At 40.5% G+C, this 18,597-nt stretch overlaps 1 protein-coding gene across 1 annotated transcript in view; it reads left to right on the top strand.

Moving 5' to 3' along the window:
* The window catches only part of LOC119412736 (plexin-A2), a 31,208-nt gene extending 17,572 nt beyond the window's left edge, over nt 1–13,636 (top strand). The window contains exons 10-15 of the mRNA XM_037679772.1: nt 1,440–1,536; nt 2,434–2,633; nt 6,138–6,307; nt 10,010–10,222; nt 10,527–10,677; nt 13,121–13,636. Of these exons, the coding sequence (XP_037535700.1) occupies nt 1,440–1,536; nt 2,434–2,633; nt 6,138–6,307; nt 10,010–10,222; nt 10,527–10,677; nt 13,121–13,216 (927 nt within the window). The 3' untranslated portion in view covers nt 13,217–13,636. The remainder of the gene's footprint in view (nt 1–1,439; nt 1,537–2,433; nt 2,634–6,137; nt 6,308–10,009; nt 10,223–10,526; nt 10,678–13,120) is intronic.
* The last annotated feature ends 4,961 nt before the right edge of the window (nt 13,637–18,597 follow it).

Raw genomic sequence — 18,597 nt, forward strand, 5'->3', positions numbered from 1 at the left:
GTGTGTGTGTGTGTGTGTGTGTGTGTGTGTGTGTGTTTGTGTTTGTAGCTTTTCCACCACGTGTTTCTTAAATTTAACAAATCTGTTTAATCCAAAAAACGTTAAATCTAGTCCTCTGGACATTCAAAAAACAAAACAAAAAAAATTGTTGAAACATTTCGTCTTTCATCCGAAAGACTTCCTTATTCTGAAGTACTGTATTCAGCTCAGTCTTATAACTAGCACCTTCTCAGAGTGGCTCAACCAGTTTGCTGCTGACAGCCAAAACCAGCTGCTCACATGATCAAGGAGGACCATCAGCCTAACGATGAATCATAAGCACACTGATGGCTGTTTATTATTCACAGGTGGCTGAGTGATACTAGCAATAACAGCATTGTAAGAGGGGGACAGTTGAACACAGAGGCCTCCACCCCTGTTTAATGATGGACAATTTCTTTTCACAAAGATGGCCTCCTTTACTCCTCTCTCAAACCATTGTTCCTCTCTATCAAGGATGTGAACATCTTCATCCCTGAACGAGTGACCGTTGGCCTGGAGATGAGTGTAGATCTCAGAGTCCTGGCCTGATGTTGTTGATCTTCTGTGTTGGGCCATCCTTTTGACCATATTGAGCATGCATCAGGAAATCTGGTTAACATCTTAGTGAAACAAGGTTAATTTTTTTTGTCAGACCAAGTCATAATTTGTTCTTTTTCTGCATTTAGAGATGCCATAAACTTATTTACTAAAATGGAAAAAAAATCTCTCTTCTTTATTCAGATTAAATTTTTCATTTTTTTTTTTTGCCTTTATTTATCCAGGTAGTCTCATTGAGCCATGAGAACTCATTTTCAAGAGTGACCTGTTTGGGGGGCAGATGGTGGGGGTTGGGGGCCTTGCTCAGGGGTCCAGGGTGGGGAGAATGAGGGTGGAGGGAGGTGTGAGTGTTTCACCTTTTCCACCCACATTTTGATGTTGACGGTACCGGGAGGTGAACCTGCGACTTTCTGATCACAAGCCCATCTTCTAACCTCTGCGCCACCTCTCCCTCATTAAATATTTAATTTAACTTTAAAAAGTGTATAATAATTTGTTTCTGGGCTCTGATTGCTGACATTCAAATATGTTATTGTATTTTTATCAAGATTAAAGTGGTGGGTTTGACACAAAACTGAACTTAAATTAAAGGTCAGTTCTTCATTAACCCACACAGGAATGTTACCAGTTTATAATCATGTGTGTGAATATCTGGTCCTTGGTTTTGTTCTACTTTGACCATTTTAAAACCTTGCTGTAATTGTCCTGATGCATGCTCAATAATCCAGGTAGAAAAATCCAAAAAAGTTAAATCTGGTCCTCTGGACATTCAAAAAAACAAAACAAAGCAAAAAACTTACTTACTGCTGTAATTGCTTTTGATCATAAAAAATTCACAAGGCTGTCCTTTTATATTTCAGGTGTCTGACCGCTGTGTGGTGGCCCTGGTACCCAAACAAATGTCCTCCTTCATCATTCCTTCATCCGCCAGCTTCCCACGCAGTATCAGCCGATATGGTTAGTGCTGTCAAAGCAGTTCAAGTTCAAGAATCTTTATTATCCCCGAGGGGCAATTAGTTTCAGTCAGTACACACAAAACATCCATACTAGAGAAAATATTAAGACATTAAAATAACAGTACAGAAATCATCACTGTTTGTTGAAAAGCCTGATCGCTACAGGGATGAATGAGTTATTCAGTCTGTTCTACATCTGGGCAGCAGATACCTGCGTCCAGATAGAAGCAACCTGAACTCACCATGGAGTGGATGATCAGGATCTGCAAGAATCAGCCTGGCCTTGTTTACTGTATTGAATTTGCTGAAGTAAAGCAAATACTTAACATTTATCATGTTTATTGATTTACTGCACCGTTTATTTCTGTCACGTCTCTGTCTTAAAATAAACCATTATAAAAAGTATAAATATAAAATGTAATAAGAGTTAAGAAGTTTTTTTTTTAGAGATGTCTAACTTAATCCCATGATTTTGACTTTAATGTACAACTCTGCTTGATTTAAAGTGTGAATCAAACATTCAGACACTACAACTTACAAAAAAAACAACACATTTTGTCATCATGTAAGGCCAAAAAAAAAGCTAAAAACAAAGCAGTGAGTGGCAGGAAGTGAGAACCACAGCAATCTTGTATATGTCTGAAGCATTACTTTGACAACCACTGTAGTAATGACTGCAGTTGCTTATGCAGTCCAAACACACATCCCACCTGCTCTGCTGCACGTCTCAATGAAGACAATCAACCTTGTGCTCACATCTGAGAGAATGAAAATGTGACACTCCCTTCATTTGTGTCTTTTTTTGACACACTATTCATAAAAATATGTTAAAATTGCATCTATAACAGTTTAAATTGTGATTTCTTTTTCTTTTCATGCATCATATTTGACAACCAAGGTGTGGATGTACCATTCCGCTCCACACCCACCAGCCCTGACAGTCCCCACTCCCGTGTGCCCATGCTCACCCCTGACCTGGAGAGCGGTGTCAAAGTTTGGCATTTAGTAAAGAACCACGACCATGGGGACCAGAAGGAGGGTGAGCGTGGCAGCAAGATGGTCTCCGAGATCTACCTGACGAGGCTGCTGGCAACAAAGGTGCCACATCAAACAAAAACAATGAACCAATAGAGCCCAGTCTTATCAATAAATGTTCTGTACGTAATTAGATTCAACGATAAAAACAAATGTAGTTTTATAGGTTATTTCTTAAACAGCATCCATGCGGCATGGCATTTCGGTAGCATCTTAGCCGTACCATTTACCTCAATGTTACATTTAGCCATTTGCAAATAAGAACAAATTGAAAAAATGATGCATTTTGAAGGATTCATCTTAAAGTCAAGTATGGGATCAAATTGATTCATGCCTGTCTTCTTTGCATTGCAAGCATTTGTAACCAACCAGCTGTTCCGTGTCAAACTCAGTTACCAAAAGGAGCCAAAATTTTAAAACTTTGTCCGAGCCATAAGTTACTTTCAGCTGATACATTTATTCGAAACAGATACCTGATATATTTTCTTGGTTACAGGTTCCTGAACAAGAGTTTGATCTCTCATTTGACGTTCTGTTGCTCTTTCCACATCAGAATCAATAATGACAGAACGATCCAACCTTCTTTCTTGCTTCAAAGTTAGCCAGCTGGCAAGAGAAGTCTATACTAAAATCAGAATCAGAATCAGTTTATTATTGCCATGTCAATGAACGAGGTTCACAAACTAGGAATTTGCTTCGACATAAGGTGTGAATAGTAATAAAGTAAAATAAAGTAAAAATAAAGTAAAAATGAAGTAAAAATGAGAACATTACATAAGACATAAGACCTGTGTACACCCACAAATAAAGTAAAAATGAAAACATAACATAAACATGTGTACACCCATACAATAGAAAACAATAAAAAAGCTTAGAAAACAGTACAGATGGAGTATTCAAATATAATACAGATGTAATGTGACCAAAGCAGAAATTATGAGGTAGCATTATGAGTGTTCAGGAGTCCAACAGCAGAGGGGAAGAAACTGTTCTTATGGCGGGAGGTTCTGGTTCGAATGGACCAAAGCCTCCTGCCTGAGGGGAGTGGTTCAAACAGACCGTGTGCAGGGTGAGCAGGGTCAGCTGTGATCCTACCTGCTCGCCTCACAGTCCTGGAGACGTACAGGTCGTGGAGGGATGGAAGGCTGCAGCCGATCACCTTCTCAGCTGAGCACACAACATGCTGCAGTCTCAGTCTGTCCCTGGCAGTGGCCCCGGCGTACCACACCGTGATGGAGGAGCTGAAGATGGACTCGATGATGGCCGTGTAGAACTGCACCATCAGCTTGGCCGGCAGCTTGGCCTTCTTCAGCTGTCACAGGAAGTACAGTCTCTGCTGGGCCTTCTTGATGAGGGAGCTGATGGTCGGCTCCCACTTGAGGTCCTGGGTGATGGTGGTGCCGAGGAACCGATAAGAGTTTGCAGTGGTGATGGGGGTATCATTACAGGTGAGGGGGGGGCAGAGGGGCTGTGGCTTTCCTGAAATCCACAATCATCTCCACTGTCTTCTGGGCATTGAGTTCCAGGTTGTTGCTGCTGCACCAGGTCACCAGCCGGTCCACCTCCCTCCTGTATGCAGATTCATCACCGTCCGAGATGAGCCCGATGAGGGTGGTGTCATCTGCAAACTTAATAAGTTTCACAGAGTCATGGCTGGAGGTGCAGCAGTTGGTGTACAGGGAGAAAAGCAGGGGGGAAAGCACACAGCCCTGTGGAGATCCTGTGCTTACAGTCCGAGTGTCCGAGACAGCTCTCCCCAGCCGCACGCACTGACTCCGGTCTGTCAGGAAGTCTGTGATCCACCTGCAGGTGGAGTCAGGTACATGAAGCAGGGAGAGCTTGTCTTGGAGCAGAGCAGGGAGGATGGCGTTAAATGCAGAGCTGAAGTCTACGAACAGGATCCTGGCGTAGGTTCCTGGGGAGTCCAGGTGCTGCAGGATGAAGTGAAGAGCCAGGTTTATTGCATCATCTACAGACCTGTTGGCCCTGTAGGCAAACTGCAGGGGGTCCAGGAGGGGGCTAGTGATGGACTTGAGATGAGATGAAACCAAGCGTTCAAAGGTTTTCATGACTACAGACGTGAGAGCTACAGGTCATTTGGTCCTGTGACACGTGGCTTCTTGGGGGCAGGGACGATGATGGAGGACTTGAAACAGGCTGGGACGTGGCATGACTCCAGAGAAGAGTTGAAGATCCCTGTGAAGACCGAAGCCAACTCTCCAGCACAATGTCTCAGCGTGGAGGGTGACACAAGGTCTGGGCCTGCAGCCTTATGTGTATTCAGCCTTTTAAAAAACCTCCTTACTTCATCCTCTTGTACAGAGATAGCAGGGGGTTGTCGGGGGCAGTCCAAAGTTGTTAAACCAGTTGGGCTGGGGTTGGTGTGGAGGATGGAGGAATGTGAGTCCATGACTTCAAAGCGTGAATAGAAGTCGTTCAGATCGTTTGCCAGTTTGAGATTGTCTGTAGAATGAGGTGCTCTGGGCTTGTAGTTAGTTATCTCTTTCAGCCCCCTCCAGACAGAGGCAGAGTCGTTTGCAGAGAATTGTTGTTCCAGCCGTGTGTTGTACCTGGATTTAGCCTTCGACACCTCCCTGCTAAATCCATACTTCGCACGTCTGTAGTTGTCTCTGTCCCCCTCTCTGAAAGCAGCCTCCTTCTGCTGACGAAGCTGTCTTATTGAAAATGACTCTGGAGCGTGATGGGATGATGCTGTCCTCACAGAAATGTATATATGACGTCACAGTGTTTGTGTATTCATCTAGACTGTCTGTAGAAGCCCTGAACAGGTCCCAGTCTGTGGTGTCCAAGCACTTGCGTAGCTCCTCCACAGCTTCACTGGTCCACTTTTTGGATGTCCTCACCACAGGTTTTGAGAGCTTCAGTCTCTGTCTGTATGCAGGTATGAGGTGAATCATCTCATGATCTGAGAGACCCAGGGCAGCACGAGGCACAGCACGATAAGCACCGCTCACTGTGATGTATTTATCAATGATAAATAAATATTAATGATGTATTTATCTATTTTTTTAAAGAAAAATTTAGAAGAGATATCATATTTTACATTTAAATTATCATATTGGGGGACCAGATTTGGCCCACGGATCTTGAGTTTGACATATATGCAGACAAAGGGTAAAATCAAACATAAAGATCATCAGGTACTGAGATGTTAAACTTTCATGTCATGATATAACAAAATGTAAGTTGTATGTTTGTATATCAGAAAAGGAATGATTAAAAAACAGTGCTTTTTTTTGTTTGTTGTAAAACTGAAACATTTTGCACTTTAACCCAGTAAAATATAGTACATGTTTCGTGTGACATAAAGTTGAGTAAGGAAAACTTTCTGGGAGCAAAGTTGTACCTAATGTACACAAGTTTATAGCATATAGTTCCACAAACTGAAGTGTATATATTTATTTGTCCTTTTCGATACGTGTGCCGGGGTTTGCTTTCAGTAACCGTTTACAGCTGAAAAATATGACAAAATAAGTTCCACAAATCGGCACCAGAATCACAAACACTGCAAAAAATGTATTCTGTTTAAACTGATTTCCTCTGCAGGGCACTCTGCAGAAGTTTGTGGACGACCTGTTTGAGACCCTGTTCAGCACTGTGTGCCGAGGTACCGCCTTGCCTCTCGCCATCAAATACATGTTTGACTTCCTCGATGAGCAGGCGGACAGGCACGACATCCATGACATGGATGTTCGCCACACGTGGAAAAGCAACTGGTGAGACAGATTTCTGATGGTCATGGTGTTTCATCACATATATTAAATTAGTGATCCAATGTGTTACCAAGTGTAAACTCCTTGGCTGGCAACAATTTTCACATTTTATTGAGTAAACAAAAGGTGACCAAAATTCAGTGCTAGAACACTGTCTAATACAAACATTACCTTAGTAACAAACAATGGCTGTTCTTTTTATGATGTTAATCTTTTATTTATAATTAAAAATATTTAAGAAACATCTCCAAAGGTTGAGATATTATTAGTTGAGATGTGATTATTAAAACCCAAGTTACAACTGCATAAGGGCAATAATATAATGATTATACACAGTGTTTAACAACGTTGCAGTTTCCATACACACGTGCTGACACAGATTTGATGTTGGGTTTATTTATGGATATGAAGTACCGCAACCAAAGTTCACCATTTGTGTTTGGTTGAAAATTAGTCTCAACTTAGATTTTATGTTCAAAGTTAATAATGTTTAACATTGGTGGAATAATTTAAAAGCATTTTTATATTCAAACTTGAAAGTAGGGCTTCTCAAACATTACATGAAAATGTCCAAATCTGATTTCTAGATAGTCTAAATCCACAATTAAATCCATTAAAAATTAAGTTTGCTTACAACTCACAACCTACAAACTTTTATCATTTGTCTACAATTTCTTGTTTGTGAACCTAAGCTGCTCCAACGGAATGTGAACAGTACTTTTATAACTCCACCTAAATGTGATCAACTTCATTACTTAAATGTATTATCAAAATTAACAGTCTTTTGATTTCCCACAGAATAAATCAATTAAAGAAACTCACTTCAGAGGCAACAAATGCTGTAACATTAAAATGTTTCAGGTGAAAGTTACAGATGTTTGGCGGTTTAAATTACAAAATGGAAATTAGTGTAAAAAACAGAACTGCCTCCTATGAGCTGAATAAAGCTCGGAACAAAAGGTGTTTTCAAAGAAAGCGAGCCGAGGCGGGTATGATACTAACTGGGTAACAAAGTAATGTTCAACTAACACAGTTCTGCGAGTTGTGCGAATGGTTAGGCAGCTCACTCGTCATAAACACTCGGAAATCAGTGAAGTTAGAACAGTTGAAATTTTAGACACCAACTAGTCTCCAACATTCACAGTCCAGTGAGATACCACCTGTACAGTTACAAACTCACTCCTTTTTTTTTTGTACACTCTGTACTAAAGGAACTACACCACTCTTCATTGCATCATCGTATCAATGCATTTCAAAATAAAGCATCATGACATGGACTGCATGGACTTGTTTATTCCAGATCTGGATAAGAGTCTGGACTAAAACTCCTGTTTAATATCCAAAAAAGTTCAATCTGGTCCTCTGGACATTCAAAAAACAAGAAAACAAAAAACCAAAAAAAGCAAAAAAAATTTAGAAACGTTTCGTCCCTCATCCGAGAGACTTCCTCAGTCTGAGGTGCTGTATTCAGCTCAGTCTCTTAAATAGCACCTTCTCAGAGTGGATCAACCAGTTTGCTGCTGACAACCAAAACCAGCTGCTCACATGGTCAAGAAGGACCATCAGCCTAACAATGGATCATTAGCACACTGATGGCTGTTTACTATTCACAGGGGGTTGAGTGATACTAGCAATCACAGCATTGTAAGAGGGGGACAGTTGAACCCGGAGGCCTCCACCCCAGTTTAATGATGGACGATTTCTTTTCACAAAGATGGCCTCCTTTACTTCTCTCTCAATCCATCGTTCCTCTCTGTCCAGGATGTGAGAATCTTCATCCCTGAAAGAGTGACCGCTGGCCTGGAGATGAGTGTAGACTGCAGAATCCTGACCTGATGATGTTGATCTTCTGTGCTGGGCCATCCTTTTGGCCAGTAGCTGTTTAGTTTCCCCTATGTAAGACTGATCACAGCCCTCCTGACAATGAACAGCATACACAATATTACTCTGTTTGTGCCGGGGGACTGGATCTTTGGGATGAACCAGTCTTTGCCGTAATGTGCTCCAAAGGGTGATGGGAGTCAAACTGCAAATACTGGTCTGTGTGGGTGGGTTTGCGGTACACCTCGGTTTGCAAAAGTCCTCTATAAGAGACTGAGACCTCACAGTCCAAGAAAGCCAAGCTGCCATTTTTTACATCTTCTCTAAAGATCTTCCAAAGATCCAGTCCCCCGGCACAAACAGAGTAATGTTGTGTATGCTGTTCAGTGTCAGGAGGGCTGTGATCAGTCTTACATCGAGAAACTAAACAGCCACTGGCCAAAAGGATGGCCCAGCACAGAAGATCAACATCATCAGGCCAGGATTCTGCGGTCTACACTCATCTCCAGGCCAGTGGTCACTCTTTCAGGGATGAAGATGTTCACATCCTGGACAGAGAGGAACGATGGTTTGAGAGAGGAGTAAAGGAGGCCATCTTTGTGAAAAGAAATCGTCCATCATTAAACTGGGGTGGAGGCCTCCAGGTTCAACTGTCCCCCTCTTACAATGCTGTGATTGCTAGTATCACTCAACCCCCTGTGAATAGTAAACAGCCATCAGTGTGCTAATGATCCATTGTTAGGCTGATGGTCCTTCTTGACCATGTGAGCAGCTGGTTTTGGTTGTCAGCAGCAAAACTGGTTGATCCACTCTAAGAAGGTGCCATTTAAGAGACTGAGCTGAATACAGCACCTCAGACTGAGGAAGTCTCTCGGATGAGAGACGAAATGTTTCTATTTTTTTTTTTTTTGCTTTGTTTTGTTTTTTGTTTTCTTGTTTTTTGAATGTCCAGAGGACCAGATTGAACTTTTTTGGATTTTTCTACCTGGATTATTGAGCATGTATCAGGATATCCTGTTTAATATGTTTAAAAGAAGAAACTCTTCAGCTTATATTTAAATTAAGCATCTGCCAAGTTCGCTTCATTCTTCACTTATCAGTAGTACTTCTTGTTTCGACTTTTCCCTCTTGACGGGTCGCCACAGGGAGTCATCCTCTTCCATCTCTGTCCTCATCCTCTGTCCTCACTCCAATTACCTCCATGTCCTCTCTAACTGCATCCATATATCTCCTCTTTGTATTTTACCTGGCAGCTGCATTTCTAACATCCTTCTACCAATATATCCACTGTCCCTCCTCTGGACATGTCCAAACCATCTCAGTTTGGTCTTTCTAACTTTATCTCCCAGTTGTTCAACCTGTGTTGTACCTCTGATGATCTCATTCCTAATCTTATCCATCCTGGTCACTCCTAAGGAGAACCTGAACATCTTAATTTCTGTCACTTCAAGTTCTTTCTCCTGTCTTTTTGTCAAACCACTGTCTCCAGACCATACAGTATAGCTAGTCTCACCACAGTCTTGTAAACTTTTCCTTTGCTGATACTCATTCTTCACTTGATGTACTTTTTTCCTCCCAATGTTTTTTTTTATTCCATTATAAAATATACACATTTTCCCACCCTACTCCATGCTCTTCTGTGTTGTACAGTTTCAGCATTTTTCTGACGTTGATGTCTGACAACTATACAAAATTAACACAAATTAATACAAAATTAACACATTTCTAATCTGCAGCTTGTTCTCATAACCAAAGTCAAACAAAAAGTCAAGAAGGAATTAATGAAACGCAAACCCAAGAGGAACATTTGGTACTCGAGAAGTAAATGATTTTGTTTGCAGAATGGGATGTTTCTTGGTTTCATTTTTTATTTTTTTTTCTCAGCCTCCCACTGCGCTTCTGGGTAAATGTAATCAAAAATCCTCAGTTTGTGTTCGACATCCATAAAAGCAGCATCACGGATGCCTGTCTGTCCGTGGTGGCACAGACATTTATGGACTCCTGCTCAACATCTGAACATCGTTTGGGCAAAGACTCCCCATCCACCAAACTACTCTATGCCAAGGACATACCACATTACAAAAGCTGGGTAGAAAGGTGTGTATTTGTGGTTTGAGTGTGCACGCACATAAGCTAAATCCATAATATTAAATTCAAATCATAAACTTAAGACTGAATTATTGCTGATTTTAGTAAATAAAGTGTTGTCTTTACCTGCATATATTGTACAAAAACTAATGCAGTTTTATTTTTTCCACACAAACACCGCGGATGCACAGATGCCCTAATTATTGAACGTTCTGTAACTTTTCACAAGAATTGAAGCGACTCAACTGCGGAGAAAAGCTTTGACGCACATGACCTTGACACTGACAGAGTGTGTGTGTGTGTCTAATCTCAGGTACTACGCTGACATCAACCGCCTACCTGCCATCAGTGATCAGGATATGAATGCCTATCTGGCTGAACAGGCTCGCCTCCACTCCAGCGAGTTCAATGTGCTCAGTGCCCTCCATGAGATCTACGCTTACGTCAACAAGTACAGCCAAGAGGTGTGTGTGTGTGGGGGGGGGGGGGGGGGGGGGGGGGCTCAGTCAACACAACAAAACACCCAACAGGGTTTTAAACATTTGTTCACAATATGAGGGTACTGCAGTAATTAAATATGATGTAATTATATATAATTTTTAAATAATGAATCATTGTTTTTCATGTGGTTATGCATCTGTAGAGTTATCGCCTTGCTGTGGTTCCCAACAGCTCGAATTAAAAATATCTCTTTAATTTCAGTTTACCACCTTTAAAGTTAAATTTTTGCTGATGATTTATGCTGTGATTTATGATCTAATTTCCAGCCATGGAAGACACAACATTTATTTAAAAGCTGCAACAGATGAATTGGAATCATTTAGCGTCTGAAGAACCAAACATTTCACTCAACTCAGAAAGTGAAAATTGAATGTGTTCACTGCCCAACAAAAAACACATTTATTAAGACCAAAGGCTTTTTTAGAGACAAAAAGTGTTTTAAATTATATGCACTTAAACATGTACTTTTAGAATGTGTATTTTTCATGCAAAACAAAACATAAAAAAACATGTCACTAAACCTCAGTTTCTCTGCCTCTGCAGCAGAACACACAAAACACATGAAAGCTACATTTCAGCTTTTATAACACCATCTTTGCCCTCCTGACATATAAAACAGATGCATTGTGTCAGGTAAAAAAAATAAAAATATTCTAATGATTCTCTGTCTGAAGGACATGCCCACAAGTTGCAGCTGTTTTTCATAGATCTGCATTCATAACAGACTTTTCTAGTCCTTTTCACCATTCAGCATGTTCTACAAACTATACTCAGACAGTCACATTAAAGCTTCTTTATTCTGTCAAACGTGAGTATTTCTCAGTCATAAAGGCATTTATTTAGGAGCAAAACATGGTAGGTGTTAAGTATAATAACCATTTTTTTCCCTAAACCACAGCCATTTAAATGGTGATAGATCAGCCTCTTATTCGTTTAATCTGTAATTAGCCTATAAATTGTCCAATGATCAAACATTAAAAAAAAACTCTGAGATCAAAATTACGTTGTTAAATTTCCGCTCAATCAAAAGTAAAAAAGTCAAACGTAAAACTTTACGGAAACATTTGCATTTGATCCAAACAAATCAAATGAGCAAAAAAAATTTATAAAATAATGAAGTTACTAACTAGAAGAAAAAAAAAATCAGCAAAAATACAATTTATTAATAACTTTAAATTTACTGAAGAAGCTGAAATTGAGCTGTGTAAGCTGAAAAAACACAAAACACTATCCATCCATCCATCCATTTTCTTTACCCGCTTGTTCCATTTTGGGTTACGGGGGTCGCCGGTGCCCATGTCCAGCAATCACTGTGCGAGGGGCGGGGTACACCCTGGACGGGTCGCAAGTCCATCACAGGGCCACATAGAGACAAACGAGACAAACAACCATTCACTTTCTCACTCACACCTATGGACAATTTAGAGTTACCAATCAGCCTAACATGCATGTTTTTGGTCTGTGGGAGGAAACCGGAGTACCCGGTGAAAACCCACGCATGCACAGAGAGAACATGCAAACTCCACCCAGAAAGGCCCCTGTACCGGGGTTTGAACCAGGGACCTGCTCGCTGAGAGGCAGCAGCTCTACCAGTTGCGCCACCGTGCTGCACACAAAACACTAGCTAAAAGCTAAAAGAAACAAAATGCTAACATAAAGTAGGAAAGTAATATCTTAAGGTTGACAGTTTTTAAAAAGCCACGTAAAAGTACAAAAAGGAGCTAAAAATTAGTTGGAAGCTAAATGTAGCAAAAGGATGGCTAAAAACATCAAAAGGTTATCTAAAAGCATCAAAGGCTAGCTTAATGTAAAAAATAAAATACAATAAAAAATAACATGTAGCTAACCGAAAGCTTGACGTTGTAAAATGCTACTCAGATGTAGCTAAAGGCTAGCTGAAACTAGTCGAACAGTAGTTTTAAAATAACTAAAAAGTAGCTGAAAACCTAAAGTAGCTGAACTGTACCTAAAAACTAAAAACAAAATGATTTGCTGAAGCTGATTTAAAAGAGACCAATGTTAAAAAAATTAAATAAACTAAAAAAACTGAAAATAAAGCAATAGTTTTTCTACAGAAGTAATGTTTGTAAAACGATTATACATTTTGAAAAGTAAAAAAGTTACAAAAAACAAAAGTCCAGCAGCCATCTCATGAAGGAGCTGAATGTTTTTACATGGATGGTTAAAACAGCACAAAATATGAAGATGCTTGATTGAAAAGATGTACAGAAAGATAAAAACATGCTAACAAAATCTTAAAGTGGCAAATTAGGATTTATTGATAACATACCACTGCAGGTGATGTATAATGGATGTTACTGATAATAAATAAATAAAAACTGTAAATTAGTGCAATTTTCACAGCTGACCAACAACAGCCCTCATATTCCTGGTTTTGTGTTTCAGATCATTGAGGCATTGGAGCAAGATGAACAAGCCCAAAGGCAGAAGTTGGCGTATAAAGTGGAGCAGCTCACCTTAGCCATGTCTGCAGAGAGCTGAGATAAACACACACAATAAACCAAATCTACACAAATAAACACATCTGGTGTGCACACACTGTACACACGCACACCCCAAACCAAACTGCAACAGAGGAGTCCTCAACATTCAACACGTGGTACGCAGATGAGGACATTATCCCTCACATACATGAGCATGTACATGGACATACACAATCAAACATAATCACAAGTACTGATACGGTTTACACAGACACTTCAGATTTAATGGACCTACTGCATAAACTAACTTACAGCACACACATACATAAATACAAATGTAGAAACACAAATCACTGAACACATCAAACAGAGCATCCCAAAGTAACTTTGAATTCAATGAAACAATTTATTTAAAATCCAACAGGCAAATATTCAACTTCTAAAAACACTCCAAAAAAAAAAAAAAAAAAGAGAGAGAGAGAGAGAGGAATAAAAAAAAATAAAAAAAAGGATTTAGGCCATCAATGTTGCAGAATTTACTGCCAATTCCTGTCCACTGGGTAATGGTCTGTCTTTGTAGTTGGTGCTTAGTCTAAGGTTGTTTTCACACTAGATAGTCCGGTAGGCTCGGTTCGGTTCGGGACCAATATTCATGAGCTTTTGTTTACATTTGAGCTGTTGAGTTTGCATTCACACTGCACTGTGCAGTCGAGTCAACCTGTTGAACCAACCTATTCCCCCGCTCGCCTGTGGGGACGCTGCACCAAGAACTACTGAAAGAAACGACACAAAAACCTCTGAAGACACGTTTTCTTCTTCTTCTGTAAATAAAAATAAAAACGAAGTGACATCAAGTTTTAGCAGTTTTAGGCGTTATATTTTGTCATTTTTCAAAAATGGACTTAGCATGTGCAGAAGATGAGATAGAAGACCATGGAGAATATTGTTTTTCACACAAGGCAGCTGACGGCTCCATATAAGGTCAGAGAAATGCATGTTTGTTTACCCTGCGGAGCGGGGTCCGGTCTGTTTACATTCACACTGCACTCGAACCGCGCTGGAGTTCTCTTCTACCGGACCGAGACCTAGGTTTTAGCCCGGGCCAGAGTTCGCCTTTTTGTTCCGTGACAGAGTTCGATGGCGCATTCACACCTCCCTAAACGAACCGGACTTTCTAGGAAAATGAGCTAGAGTTCGATTAAAGCGGACTAAACAGGGCTAGTGTGAATGCACCCTTAAGTGTGTGTGAGGCATGGCCGGAGCTCAGAGAGCAGCACATAATAAAGTATGACTCAATGTGAAAAGTCACTGGAGGGACCCGACGAAGACAGGAGCCAATTTAATGGGAAGGCACATCTGGTGAAACGAGACTCAAAGTACGTTTTAATATGTCACAGTTGTAGGACTTGTATTTGTACTACATATCACTGAGCTGGAGTGACATTGCCATTTGGAGCAGAGATGTGGAACTTTGTGTTAAACCTTTGTCGTGGACTTTTAAAGGCTTGCAGTGTTATTTTTGGTTCGGTGATGATTGAACTTTTAGGTTCTGAAGGTAAACCGTCACAGACGAGGTCTGGTGTCGAACTGTCCAGCTCGTGGACTTCCAACTTGAAATACATAAAGATAATTTGGGCCCACTTACCAGCTTTTCAAGCCAAATATAATGCATTACGTGTTTTATTCAAGTTAAACGCTCATGTTGAGGCTTTTAATAAAACATGTGTTGGACAGGAGAGATCTTATTTGATCTTATCTTGTTTTAAATATTTTAGTGATCTATAGACCACTAATTCAGCCATTCAACGATAAGTGGAGCCCAAATTGAACTGTAGCAGAAAGCATGATTAATGATGCTAGAAGGGTGATTGAGATTCAGATTAGTCTAGCCCACAGTGCCGACGCTCCCCCCTAAACCTTTCCCATCTCATCCAGTTATTGTTTACATTGAGCATAATACTTGAAATGCACTCAGTGTACAGGATATTAAGGACACCTGCAGCTCCTGTGAAGATATCTGGACAGATTAAGTTAGATAAACGACTTGATGTCTCTTGATTTTCCCAATATATCTGACTTGAGCACGACCTGGAAGTTCAAGTGTGGGTAAAAACCTGAAGGAGGATCGTTGCTTCCTTGGAGACCGGAGATCTGAGAGGAGCTTTGGTTTAATGTAAAGCAGGTGCTGCTTATATTTTGTAAACTGAGTGAATATTTGATTTATGAACTACAGCGCTGTGCAAGTGTTCACCCCAGAAATATTATTTTTCTTTTCTTTTACTTAAATGGTTCAGATAAGCATACAAATTTAACCATTCGACAAAGATGATCAGAGTAAATTCAAAATGCAGATTTAAAACGGTTTTGTTCATTAAGGAGAAAAGGGTTATTCAAATTATGTGAAATAATCTCTTTAACTGTGCTTTCTGTAAAAAGTTCAGTTAAATTTACCTAGAGCCACCCAGACCTGATTACAGCCAGAACTGTAAAATCAAGAAATCAATTAAATATATACTGGTACATTATGCCAAACTAGAAAAACAGTGCAACCTTCCCAGGAGTGGCCCAACAACCCAAATTACTCCAAAAGCACATCAACAACTCATACAAGAGGCCCCAAAAGACCCAGAACATCTAAAGCCCTGGAGGCCTCACTCGCCTCAGTCAGTGTTTGTGATTCAACAAGAGACAAATGAAAGAGAAAATGGTCTCCAAAGGAGTGTCCAAGGTCAAAACCACTACTGAGCAAAAAGTAGACAACAGATCATCCCACAATTGCCCCCAAAACACATCCTGACGAGCCTTCAGTCTTTAGAGGAAATTATCTGTGGACTGATGAGACAAAAGTGGAACAGTTTAGAACGTGTGTGTCCCGTTACATCTAGTGTGGAAAATGAACACTATTTTAGAATAAGAACATCATGCCAACAGTCAAACAAGGTGGTGGTAGTGTGATGATTTGGGGTTGCTTCAGGACCCAAACGCGTTACGTAACTGATGGAACCATGAATTCTGTTCTCTGCCAGAAAATCCAGAAGAGTGTCCAAACTTCATTTTGCCACATTAAAGATACTCATTTATAGAGAGCACATCTAATGTGGTGTTTTATCGTGAAGACCGGAGGCAGGGGGGGGAAAGGGTATTTCTAAAAAGTATAGATTAATGTTATACTGGTAATTGTTGGATTATTTCATTAAAAAATTGTAAGCAACATTTGCTGCCAACTCCCCTATAGATTTATTTACCTACATAAACAGATAAAGTGACTAATCTACCGTAATTTCCGGACTATTGAGCGGACCTGAATATAAACTGCACCCACTAATTTTAAAAAGAAAAAAAAGAAATTGTACATATATAGGCCACACTTGTCTATAAGCAGCAGGTGTCCACATTGTAACATGATATTTTTTTATTTCTTTTACACAGAAAGATCTTTTAAACTTTTAATTAAATATGTATTGGCAACATACAAAAATATGTACAGTAATTATTTATTTATTTATTTTTAACAGTGCCTGTAACACGGCTGGCAATTTAAAAAAAATATACTGGTACAGTAGCCTACCAGGAATAGTCATTGATCACTATCGTCATCTTCCTCCTGTGCACTAAAAACACTAAATTCATCTTCTTCAGTGTCAGAATTGAACAGCCTCAGAATTATTTCATCACACACGTCCTCAGTCTCTTTCAACGTCACTTTCATCTCGAGGCAAATTCGTACTTGAGCTTGCCCTGTCCTCTTCATCACGCAGATGTCCAGCCTTTTGAAACACATTGGTGATTGTGGATGTTTTGACACTGCTCCATGCTGACAGGATCCACTGGCAGACTTGAGCAAATGTTGCTCTTCCCATGTGATAAGTTTAGATAAACAATTTCTCATCTCCAGTCATCCAAACCTCCCAGTGAGCTCGGAGTGCCACATTAATTCACGATTCACACATACAGTATGTCGAGTGGCTGCAAATACTTCGTTGTGCCCTCAGGTATCATTTGTTTCACATGATCACAAGACGTGTTTAGGGCAGCTATGTAATCACCCTGGTGTGATGAGGGTAAATGTTTTGGCGTCATGAAGCTCGTTAGCCCATAAAAATCCATAAATTAGCCGCATCATTGTATAAGCTGCAGTGTTCAAAGCGTGTGGAAAAACGTAATTGTAAATGGACTGTACTTATACAGGTCCTTCTAAAAAATTAGCATATTGTGATAAAGGTCATTATTTTCCATAATGTAATGATAAAAATGAAACTTTCATTTATTTCAGATTCATTGCACACCAACTGAAATATTTCAGGTCTTTAATTGTTTTAATACTGATGATTATGGCATACAGCTCATGAAAACCCAAAATGCCTGTCCCAAAAAATTAGCATATCATGAAAAGGTTCTCTAAACAAGCTATTAACATAACCATCTGAATCAACGACGTAACTCTAAACACCTGCAAAAGATTCCTGAGGCTTTTAAAAACTCCCAGCCTTGTCCATTACTCAAAACCGCAATCATGGGTAAGACTGCCGACCTGACTGCTGTCCAGGCCATCAATGCCACCCTCAAGGCCATCAATGCCACCCTCAAGCAAGAGGGTAAGACACAGAAAGAAATTGCTGAACGAATAGGCTGTTCCCAGAGTGCTGTATCAAGGCACCTCAGTGGGAAGTGTGTGGGAAGGGAAAAGTGTGGCAGAAAATGCTGCACAATGAGAAGAGGTGACCGGACACTGAGGAGGATTGTGGAGAAGGGCCGATTCCAGACCTTGGGGGACCTGCAGAAGCAGTGGACTGAGTCTGGAGTAGAAACATCCAGAGCCACCGTGCACAGGCGTGTGCAGAAAATGGGCTACAGGTGCCGCATTCCCCAGGTCAAGCCACTCTTGAACAAGAGACTGCGTCAGAAGCATCTCGCCTGGGACTGCTGCTGAGTGGTCCAAAGTTATGTTCTCTGATTACAGTAAATTTTGCATTTCCTTTGGAAATCAAGGTCCCAGAGTCTGGAGGAAGAGAGGAGACACAGAATTCAAATTGCTTGAGGTCCAGTGTCAAGTTTCCACAGTCACTGGGGTGTCATGTCATCTGCTGGTGTTGGTCCACTGTGTTTTATCAAGCACAGGGTCAATGCAGCTAGCTATCAGGAGTTTTTGGAGCACTTCATGCTTCTATCTGCTGAAAAGCTTTATGGAGATGAAGATTTCATTTTTCAGCACGACCTTGCACCTGCTAGAGGATAATGCCATCTTAGAGCTATTCCAGTCTGGCTTTAAACCTCTCCACAGCACTGAAACTGTTCTACTCAAGGTTTTTAATGACATTCTCAGACGCTGGTGATTCTGTGCTCCTTCTCTTACTGGACCTCACATCTGCCTTTGATACAATTGACCACGAGATCCTCATTGCGAGGTTAGAGCAGTGGGTGGGCATCACTGGCTCAGCC

Source organism: Nematolebias whitei, chromosome 7, assembly GCF_014905685.2.
Source record: "Nematolebias whitei isolate Nwh7 chromosome 7, NemWhi1, whole genome shotgun sequence".
Lineage (NCBI taxonomy): Eukaryota > Metazoa > Chordata > Actinopteri > Cyprinodontiformes > Rivulidae > Nematolebias > Nematolebias whitei.